Source organism: Ochotona princeps, chromosome 15, assembly GCF_030435755.1.
Source record: "Ochotona princeps isolate mOchPri1 chromosome 15, mOchPri1.hap1, whole genome shotgun sequence".
Classification (NCBI taxonomy): Eukaryota; Metazoa; Chordata; class Mammalia; order Lagomorpha; family Ochotonidae; genus Ochotona; species Ochotona princeps.
In genome coordinates this window covers 12,165,488-12,176,755 of record NC_080846.1, presented here as the reverse complement: position 1 = coordinate 12,176,755, position 11,268 = coordinate 12,165,488, and the positions used below count along the sequence as shown (strand labels likewise).

At 50.3% G+C, this 11,268-nt stretch overlaps 1 protein-coding gene across 2 annotated transcripts in view; it reads left to right on the top strand.

Annotated features, from left to right (window-relative positions):
- The first annotated feature begins 308 nt into the window (after window positions 1-308).
- The window catches only part of C15H12orf75 (chromosome 15 C12orf75 homolog), a 41,716-nt gene continuing 30,756 nt past the window's right edge, over window positions 309-11,268 (top strand). The window contains exon 1 of one of the 2 annotated variants that reach the window (XM_058673578.1): window positions 309-587. In XM_058673578.1, the coding sequence (XP_058529561.1) occupies window positions 536-587 (52 nt within the window). In that variant the 5' untranslated portion in view covers window positions 309-535. The remainder of the gene's footprint in view (window positions 588-11,268) is intronic. The other variant, XM_058673579.1, reaches the window with a different exon arrangement.

Sequence of the window (11,268 nt, the reverse complement as noted above, 5' to 3'; positions counted from 1 at the left end):
AGAGCCCCTCCCTCCTCACTCACTTCCTCTCCTCTCCAGGTCGCTGGGCAGTGAGGGGAAGTGAGGAAAGGAAAGAAAAGCAGCAGAGGATGTGGCGGTAGCGTTAGGGGTAGTTAGGATGGGTGGGGAGCAGGTGAGCAGCCTCCTCCTCGCCCCCGCCGGCCACGCCCTTAGCCTCGCCCTCGCCCCCAAACCCACTTTAAACTCCCGCCCCCTCGGAACAGCGCCCAATGCCCGGACGAGGAGCGCGCAGCAGGCTGTGGATTGGCCGGCGCCGCGGTTGCCAAGGTGACGGGTGGGTCCCGCGGGGTCCCCGAGTGGGGCGGGGTCGAGGGTGCCGGGAGGTTTCCGCTCGGCTCGCCGCACCCCGTCCCGCGCCCTCCCCACCCCCACCCCGGCCCGGCGCGCACCGCCCCCCTCCCCCCCGTCTCCGGCCTCCGGCTCCCGGCGCGCCGCCCTGCGTCTCCGTCTCCGCCCCCAGAACCTGCAGCCGTGAGCTCCGGAGCGCGGCTTCCCGGGCTGGCGGCGCGGCGCTATGGGCTGCGGGAACTCCACCGCCACCAGCTCTGGCGCGGGCGCGGGCCGAGGTGAGCGCCTGGAGCGGGGGAGGGGGGGAAGGTCTGCGGGATTGGCCGGTGGAGAGCCGGCCCGACGGAAGATGCGGGACCTGGGCGGGGAGGGCGCGTGCCCCCTTTTTCCGTGCCACCGCTTTTCCCGGACAGGGCCAGATCGGAGACCGAAACGTGGCAGGTCCTTTGCTCGGGGGCGGGAGCACGGTCGGTCTGCGGGGTCCCTGCAGCTGGAGGAGATAAGATCCCAGACGCCACCACTGCTGTCCCCTACCCTCACCTCCCTTTCCGCCCCGACCACTCCCTCCCTTCCCACTTCGCTTTCCCGGACTTGAGTCCCCCAGCCCTGCACCGCAGCATCCTCCGTTGCACCTGGAAAAGTGCAGCTGAGCAAGTCAGGACTTTGGTGGGGGCGGCGGCGGGGCTGAGAACTGCAGCCTGGGCTCCGGGAACGCAGCGGTGCCTGTGTTGACGCTTCAGACCCGCCCCGGGCTGGGCTGCTCCGGGTTTCCTCTAAGAAGCTGCAGTCGTGTGTCTGCTGAGATGGATGTGTGTGGCGCTGGATGGACAGCGGTTCTGGCAAGATGCTCCCCCCCCCAATGTAAATACGTATCGAAACTTCCCTCTCTAACACTGCCTTTTGTTGATGGGCAGGTCTTCGAGATTCTCCGATGCCAGGTAGGCTTTGTGAACGGTGACCCCCCCAAGCTCAACCCCCATTAACCCAGCTACTATCTCCTCCCACCGCCCCCCACCCCATTTCAGATAGTGTCATCAAGGGGCCCATTTGCCTGTCTGGCTAAACAGCTTCTGTTGGTGGAAATCAGCTGGCCCCACCAGCAAATGCACAAAGCAGGCTGGTGCAGCGGTGGCTTCCAGGCAGCCGTGGATGCTCCCTCCAGGTGCTGGTGACCTTGGGGCTGTCACTTCCTAGAAGTGGGCAGAAGGTGCCATGTAGAACTCCAGCCGCTTGTATTCATGTGAAAGCTGATTTTGATGTTGAATACTAACGGGCTGGAGGTAGGAGAGTTGGGGAGGGGGCAAGTTTGTCCTCTTTGTCAGTGACCACATATGCTCTTCTGTTTTAGAAGAAGGGGCTCAACCCCCCGATGCTGTGGACAAACCCAGGAAGTGCTCTGCAGGAAAGTTTGTCCTGTCAGCTTCTTACCAGATTGCGTGGAATTCTGCCCTGTGTTAGAGCGGAGACCTGCTGGGGAATGAATCTTTGTAGGTTCACTCCACAGAAAGGCCTGGAGTGTAAGCGCTGTGCCTTCCGCAGTGGGGTGTGGGCAGACACAGGATATAAATCTTCCGGAGGCCACCAGCTCCGCATGGAAAGCTGGAACAGTGTCAGAGGCACACCCTCCCCTGAGAATTTCTGTCAGTGCACTGAGCGCTGTGGCCACGGCCCTGCATGTGCCACAGCCCCACCATGTGTGCGCCCTACCCGTGGAAGGTCAAGGATAGTGACCCACAGGAAAACAATACAAACATTGGAAGAATCGTCGCACGTTTTCTCACTAGTCGACCTCATTTTGTGCGTTCAAGTTTTTGTCCGTTGAGATTTGGGGCTCCGGGGAGTGTGATTGGCAAGTAAAAATCTGAATGAGGGAAAGGCAGAATAAGGGATCCCCGATGTGCCTGCAAGGGTCAGATTTCTTGGGAAAATGAACTTCTCTTGACTGATCTTTGCTGTCGGCAGCTCATGCCTTACTTCTGTAAAGGGAGGTTACGTTAGCAGGAGCACAACCGCTTGGCACGCGGCCCCCGCTGTAGTTCCTGAGGGGCCACGTGTGTGTGTGTGTGTGTGTGTGTAGAGTGTGTTCTCTCCTCTTGCTGGCTCTGTGCTAAAAATGACTTGACGTTCAGAGAAGTGTGAGATAGCGAATGGAGAACAGACTACAGAAGAGACTGGAGAAAAATTCCAAGTGGGGAGTCGTGGCATTGCCTGGTGGCTGGATGTGCCCTGGTCTTTGAAATGTTGTCTTCCGACACGTCCCGGCTTGCAGTCCAGCTGGCTGGCTTTGGGATTGGGTCGTTGTTGTTTTGCTATTTTCTGTCAGCTGGTGGTAGGAATTTAGTTTGAGATCGGGAATGCGTGAAGCTGGGGAGATAGAAGGTTAAGAGAAATAAACCACAGGGCGGCGGGACTAAAGTCTTGTTTTCACCTGCAAACTTTGAGCTCTGTATTCGGTAAGCTGCTGACCAGGTTTGTAAGCTTGTCCCGAGGTCATGCAATGTGGAAACTGTTTAAAAAAATACCATCAATGTGATTCCAGTGTTCCCAGCACTAATGTACAATTGCTGAAATGCTGCAGGACCCATACCATTCAATAGCTATATTCAACTTTCCAGGCAAAACAAAACAACATATATATATGTGTGTGTGTGTGTATGATATATATATGTAGTAAGTGGCAGAGAGGTGCTGACTGTGCCACCCCGAAAGAGAAGCTTGCACTTGGCTTTGGTGCTGTGCCATTTGTGCGACTGTGGGCGCTGCATTTTGCTCTGCTCGCTTTGGTTCCCTCATCCACAGAATGGGGTTCACTGGATGTACCCTGTGTTAGGACCTGTGTGAAACTCAAAAATTAGATCGTGTGGAAAAGCACTCTCAACTGTAATTACCATAAAACATTAAAGCAAGAGAGCGAGCGCCTTCCCCCAGATGGTTTTCCACGAGGAAAGAGCACAGCTGCTTTCAGGCGTTATTATAATGTGCTCGAACGTGCAACCTCCACGCCAATGCTTATTTCTTTTCCTACGTAACTCTGGGACACCCACATCTCTCTGGATGACATCGCTATTCCTTATGGCCAGCTGTAAGATATGTAACTTGGTAACTTTAGGTTGTCTCTCCTCACAGTTTCTTTCCCAGAGGCATTAGCAGCAGGAAGTTAGATCAGAAGTAGAGTAGCCAGGACTCGAACCTGCACCTGTATGGGATGCTGGCATTGTAGGTAGTGGCTTAACGCACTATGCCTCAATGCCAGCCCCTCCCTGGATTTCTGACTGCAGGCTTCCATGTGGCCCACTCTATATGCAGAGCCCTCTACTGGAACTTTTGAGGGTAACCCTGGGGGTGAATGTATGGGTGGCTGCAGAAGGAAACCCAGTTTTCTTGCTCTGGAGAGGCTGGTAGTCTCCGTGGGAGGATTTGAGAATGATTGTGAAGCAGTGTGTAATTACATGCGCTTTGAATGCCCAAGTGCCCAGTACCCAAGTGCTGCACCTTAATCAGAGAAGGCTTCATGGAGGAGTTGAGCTGCCAGCTTGAGTGGGATTGTTAGAATCCTTCTGAAAGCAGAGGGCTCTCCATTTTCATGTTTTTCTTTAAAAAAGAATTTTTATTTATTTGAAAGGTGGAATAAGAGGGAAATTATACACACGTGTGTGTTTATATATGTATATATATATATACAGAGAGAGAGAGAGAGCACGCTCTTGCATCTTGCCTCGCTGGTTCACTTCCTAAAGGCTGCAGTGGTCAGGACTGGGCTAGGCCAAAGCCAGGAGCCTAGAACTTCCCAAATGGTGGCAGGGTCTGAGTGTCTGGGCCGGCTTCCACTGCTCTCCTGGGTGCATGAGCAGGGAGTTGGATTGGAAGCTGAGCAGCCAAGGCACCCTGATGTGTGGCATCACGAAGCAGCAAATACACTCATGGTGCCGCCCTGCTGGCTCCTGCATCACTCTCTCAATCACTCTCTCAATAAGGAGATCACTCTCTCAATAAGGAACTTAGATTTTCCCAATCTAGAAACAAGGTAGGAGGGCTTCTGTGTTTTCCTTCTTGTCAGGATTCGGCTTATTCTTCCTCCAGAGTCTAGAGTCTTGAACCCTAAAGGATGCGGGAAATGTCCAGAGTTCGATGACCCATGTTCAGGTGTCACATCTATTGGAAGGCCTCCCCTTCGCGCCTCCTGAGAGCTGAGCAAGCCTGGGTGTTGAGCTGCCGACCGCTAAGCTCAGTCAATCCTTTCTCGTGGTGTCTGTTCAGACTTCGTAACCTAAACCAGAAAGTCGCTTGAGCATTTGGGATGGCCCCAGGTCTCCACCGTCCTCTCTCAGTGCGGCCTGAGGTTGCACACATTGTTTGCAGTGGCGGAGCCGTTTCACAAGCTGTTTCAGCTCATGATAGTTGCTGTTTTTCTGCTAGAGAATGGGCAACTGTCTGACCATTATTTGATTTTTTTTTTAAATGGAAAGGCAGAGAGTAAAGATAGAGACAGAAAGATCTTGTGTCTGCTGCTGGCTTTCCCAAGCCTGCGACAGTTGGGGTTGGGGCCGAGAGCCAGGGATGCAATCCGGATCTCTGGTCGGTGGTGGCAGGGACTCACTTGAGCCATCATCTGCTGCCTTCCAGGGTGTGTGTTAGCAGGAAGTTGGAGCCTGGAGTGGAGACAGAATCCAAGCCCAGATGCTGCTGTGTGAAAACAGGTGTCCCCTGTGATGTCTGCACCGCTAGGCCAAATGCCTGGCTACCAGCGTCAGCCTAGCTCACACCTTGCTGCTGCGGCCTTTTGAGGAGTGAACCAGCTAATGGATGCTCTCTGATCTGACTCTCAAATAAGTATATAAATCTGTCTCATTTTTTCTTTTATTTTTAAAAAGAATGTCTCTCTAATGGTTCTGCTATTTATATCATACTCTGAGGAGGAGGTGCTTAATAATGATTTATCCTGTTTTATCCAGTGTCCCCGGGGGAATGAATGCAACCCTCTTGGGTTCAATTATTTAGATCAGTTACCTCCTTGTCCTCAATTAGCTGGATAATTGCATTCTGTGTTGGTGTTAGCCCTGTGGGTATGCCCTTAAATGTACATCATCCTAAGGTTGCGTAGTACTGAAATGGTGTGACCATGCTTAGTTGTAGTTCACCTTGTGGGGAATGTCACAGAACACTTCGTTAGTGTCACAGATGTCCTACCCTGCTGCCCCTCCTTTCAGCTAAGAATGCTCATGTCCCTGTCATGCCCTCCATTCCTGGACTCTGCTGGACTCTCCCTGGCTTTCTGCTGGGCACACCTTGACTGGAGAGCTGGTCTCATGTGAATTCCTTGATTCTTTTTGCCATTCCTCCACATGTAGATCTCTTATCCATCTCTGCCCATTCTTCCCTGCTTCTGGATCAAACCCCACATTTTTTCAGTGGGATTTTTTGATAAAAAATTAAGTCCTGGCTATGATGGGCATTTTTGTCTCTTTGTATCACTCACTCTGCCTTTCAAATCAGTCACTTAAAAAAAAATAAATCCTAAATTGTGTGGCTAACTGTGTCTGATATAGCAACGGAGAAAATAAATTCCAGAGTATGCTTAAAAAAAAAAATCCTGAGGAAAATGGAATGGAAAGTTAAGGAGCTGTTTAGTAAGCTTTCTGAATTCCTTGTGTCAAACTTCAAGTAGTCCTGGAAGCCTGCCAGAGGGAGGCGGACCTGGATTGGGCATTGAAGGACAGGTGAGTTTTGGATAAGCAGAAATGGGGGCAGGGCGTTTTCAGTGCCGTGTCAAGTCCATGAGGCAGAAATGGGCTTGTTGTGTTTCCAGCAGGAGGAAGTCTTGCCTGGCTTGGCAGTTCACTTGTGTTACAGGATGATGGGAAATAAATCAGAATGATTAGGAGGAAGGGCCACGGAGGCAGTAGCCTGGACACATTGAAGGGAAACCTTGGAGCTGGCCTTGCGTACTTTGCCACTCCTGCTGTGCCTTGGTTTCCTCAGCTGTACGATGAAGCAGTAGTAATTGGTCCTGCTCAGGGTTGAATGAGTAGGTACTGCCTGATGTGCCGTAATACTCAGCACACACTTTTATCACCTGTATGTCACTGGTAGCTTACAACTCATAGGGAAAGGCTGTTCCGGCTGGTGTAGAGCGATGGTAGGAGCCGTTGAAAGTGCATGCTTATAGAAATAGCATCATTGAAAGCTGCTGTCCAGATCAGTGAAGTGCTAGGGGCCTGGGCGTTAGCTGTGGACCCCTCCTGGGTCAGAAGCATCACGGACAAGGCTGGCCAAGGGCAGGGCCACAGGTTCAGGACATAGGGGGAGGACAAAGCAGAAGCAGGAGTGAACCAGAACTGTGCAAACCTGGGTCCTGGAAAGACATTGCTAGTGCTACTCAGGCTGAAGGTAAGGGACATAGGGGGCAGGGGTTCCCTTGTCTGGGGAGGGACTAAGTTGGCATTGCAAATGATGAAGGAGGAGAGGTACAGAGGTACTTCTGCCCAGGCACTAGTCCCTGGGGCAACTGAGTCAGGAAGTTCTCAGTTGTAGCCACAGGAGTAGTTCCTAACCTTGTCCACAGTTCCGCTGTGAGTATAGTCCATGTTGTGTACTTCCAGTTGAATGCCTCTGTCTTAGGTGAGAGAACTTCAACATGCTTCATGAGAAATGAAAGTAAAAATTGGATTTGAAGGGCTGGTGTTGTGGGTGCAGCAACTGGGCTGTCCATATCCTATAGAAGAGGACCTGTTTGAGTCTCAGCTGCTCCACTCCCAGTCCAGCTCCCTTGCAATGCCCCTGGGAAAGCAGCAGGTGAAGTTCTGAGCACCTGGGCCTCTGCCACCCACCCGGAAGACCAGGATGGAATTCTTGACTCCTGACTTTGGCCTGGCCCAGCCCCAGCTGTGGCAGCTGTTTGGGAAGCGAAGCAGTTGGATAGAAATATCTCTATTTCTTTCTGTCGTTCTGCCTTTCAGATAAATAAATTGGTAAATAAAGATTTTAAAAAACTGATTTTGATGCAAACATATTTTGAAATATATGCATTTTTTTTCATAATATGTATTTTCCATTAACTTGTGTAAGATTCTTTTTTATCAATACTTCTTTGTGGCTGCTTTTATTTTATTTTCTCCTGAAGTGTAACTATTCATGAAACACAAGCTACAAATAGATTTTTTGGCCAGAACTTCCATAGTCATTGACGTAATTTTGTGTTTCTGGAACACGCTGACCTAAGTTTTTCCTCCATTTTTCAAGAAATTACTTATGGATCTGGTTTTTTTTTTTTTCTGAAGATTTATTTTTATTTGAGAGAAGGAGAGAGAGAGAGATCCTGCATCCACTGGTTTACTCCCTAAACATCTGCAGTGGCGGGAGCTAAACGGATCTGAAGCCAGGAGCCTGGAACTTCTTTTCTAGGTCTGCCATGTGGGTGCCGGAGCCCAGGGACTTGAGCCATCCTTCGTTGCTTTCCATGCCATAAGCATAAGAAGGAGCTGGGCCAGAACCAATGCTCGCCTGTTTGAGATCCTGGCACCCTAGGTAGAGGTTTAACCTGATAGGCCACATTGCTGGCCCCACTAATCTCTCCTTTAAAAGTCTGTTTTTGTTTGCAAGTCAGAGAGGAAGAGACAGAGAATGAGTGAGTGAGTGAGTGAGTTGGTTCTGATTTACTGATTCACTCCCCCAGATGCCTGCAGTGGCCTGTCTAGACTGGGATAGAAGCTGGGAGTTGGGAACGCATTCCCGGTCTCCCCCAGGGGTGTTAGGAACTCAGTTCCTTGAGCTATTACCCCTGCTTCCCAGGGTCTGCATTGGCAGGAAACTGGAATTGGAACTGGAGGTGGGACTGTAATCCCGGGCCTCCAACATGGAACTCTGCTGTCTTAACTGCTAGGCTAAAGACCCACTTCTGAATCTGTACTCTGTTGGTGTCTTTGGGTGAATTTCAGGCTGAGAGTGTGACTTTCATGTGTCAGAGGAGCCCTGGCAAGCTTCAGAATGAAAGAGAATTTTGTTTGTTCTATAGTTATGTTTATATGGCTCTCAGGAGGATATTTTCTTTTATAAAGCAAAGTTTAAAACGTTTGTTTTTATTATCTGCTATAAAAGCCACAATCATTTATATTTATGACCATCCTAAAAGAGGAGTGATTTGTAAATCTTTGGTATTTTTATAAATGCTTTTTTAATTTATGTATTTGAAAGGGAGCATTATAGAGAAAGAGAGAAGAGAGAGAGAGAGAGAGAGAGAGAGAGAATTTGTTCATCAGCTGGTTCATTCCCAAAATGGCCGCAATACCTGGGGTTGGGACAGGCCAAAGCCAGGAGCCTGGAATTCCTTGCAGGTCTTCCTTGTGGGTGCAGTGGCCCACCTACTTGGGCCTTATTCCATGGCTTTCCCAGGTGCGTTGGCAGAGAGCTGGATGGGAAGTGGAGCAACTGGGACCCAAGCTGGTGCCCATATGGATGTTGATGTTCCAGATTTGGTTTTATGTGCGTGCCACAACGCCAGCCCCAGCCATGGGGAAGATTTTATGTGCAGTGTGAATTGCTCTTCCTGTGCAACAGGCTGTTTACGTCTCAAGGGAACATCCGTAGGAACATTGTATGGGATGGCAGGGAGCGGTTCATGGAAGAATTCATGGACAATTTGTATTATGGAAAACATTCTGTGTGGATTTCAAATTATTTTACATTTTTAAAAAGCTGATTTATTTTTCATCTATTTGAAAGGCAGAATGACACTGAAACACACGCCCACACAGTTAGCTCTCATCCACTGACTCTCCAAATGCCTGCAGCAGCAGGGCTGGGCCAGGAGGAAGGCAGGAACCCGAAGCCCCGTCACAGCTTCCCACGTGGGTGCCAAGGTCGGCAGCACCTGAGTCACCGTCTGCTGCCGCCCGGGGTGTGCTCGCTGGGAGCTGCGGTTTCTGGGCTTGAACGGGCACTCCAGGAGTGGCACCCACGTCTCCAGCGGCAGCTTACTGTGCTCCGCAACGCCCACCTGCAAATTTTCTACACCACAATAAACTGATTCTTAAACAGTTTTTTTTTTAAATGTACTTATTTATTTGAAAGACAGAGAGTGAGAAAGAGGGAGAGAGACCCCCCCCCCCCCCGTGAGTTTATTTCACAAATGGCCACAAAGCTAGGAACCTGCATCTTCATTCAGGTCTCCCACACAAGGGTGCAGGGACACCAGGTACTCGGGGCCATATTCTGCTGCCCACCAAGGTGCATTAGCTGGGTGGGAAGCAGAGCAGCTGGGACATGAACAGGGGCACATATGGGATGCCAATGTGGCAGGTGGTTTAATCTGTTGTGCTACAGTGGTAGACCCTAAAATTTTTTTTTCTTTTAAAATTGAGAGTGAGGCAGACAGACAAGAAAGAGCTTCCATTCACTGGCTCATTCCCAAATGCCCTGCACAGCTGGGGCTGGGCCAAGGCTGGAGCCAGGAGCCTGAACTCAGTGTAGACTCACTGCCACCTCTCGTAGGTACTACCTTAGCAGGAAGCTGGAGACAGGAGCCGGGGCTGCAAAGGGAGCCCTAGTTCTCAGGCATCGCCTAGAACTCCACTGGGTCTGCCCCACTGGTGGCAGGAGCTCAAGCACTTACACTGTCATCTGCAGGAAGCTGTTTTGGAAGAGAAGCAGTTAGGACTCAAGCTGGAATTCTGATGGGGAGACAGATGTCCACCAGGAGCAGCTTCACGAACTTTGGCACAACTCTGCCCCTCTACGCTTTGAATCCCATTTCTTCCCAAACATTTTGAAGTACCCACGTGCCTGCCTACTTCAAGTCACTCATCTGATGCGGGGTTTTGATACTGCATCATGAGGAGTAAACATTTTATGTTTGTGGGATGTATGATATGTACATTTGATTTCCTTCCAAATGTTGTCTTGTATTTCTTCTTAAAAGAGAATTTTTTTTTAAAAAAATGGTTTATTGTGGAAAGTCAGAATTACAGAGAGAGCAGTCTGCTGCTGATTCACTCCTGAAGTAGCTGCAGTGGGCATGGCTGAGCCAGGCCTTGAACGTCATCTGGGTCTGCCACTCAGATACAAGGGCCCAAGCATTAGGACTATCTTTTTCTGCTTTTCCAGGCACGTTAGCAGGGAGCTGGATTGGAAGTGGACCAGCTGGGACTTCAACATGTGCCTGTATGGGATGCTGGCATTGCGGGTGGCGGCTTGACTCAATAAGCCACCATGGCAGCCCCTTAAAAGAGAATTTATTTTTGTGAAAAAATGGAGAACATGGGTAAGAAGAAAGAGTGGACTGAATAGTGGGCCCAGAAAAGCTATGTCTATTCCCTGGTCCCTGGAATGTGAATGTGATCCAGTTGGGATAGAGGAGTCATTGCACGCATGGCGGGGTTAATGCATTTTGAGGTCAGAGGCTCCCACCAGATTTTTTGGCACATCTTAAACACTGCAACGTTTCCTCTCAGAGAGAAGACAGAGACCCAGGTTGGAGGAGGTGGCGTGCTTGGCAGTGGCAGAAGCCTCACAAGGGCTGCAGTCCTCTCCAGGGCCTCTAGAGGGAGCAAGGCTTTGTTGCTGCCTTAGTTGCTGACTTCCTGGCCACCTGTGAACTGGTGTGTTAGTCCCGTTATTTTAAGCCATCCAGGTAGTGGTAACTGTTACAGCAGCTAGAGGAGACTCATACAAAAGAGCCTTTTCTGCCATGAATTAGGAAGGGGACAAAAATCAGAACACAAGAAAATACTCCTAGAGGTGGTGTATCTGGAGTGTCAATTTGTTGAATAGTTCAGGGCCTCTTAGAGGTCCAGGAATGATTGAGACAACGCTAGTGTGTGTGTGTGTACACCAGAAAAGAGGACCTGAGACATTCTGCAGTTTGCTGTCTTCTGGATGTTAACTACCTAGAATTTAGGGGCAAACCCCTCAGGTTTAAATGCGTGGGCCAACAAGACTGCCCCCCACACCATTTCCAGCGCTGGT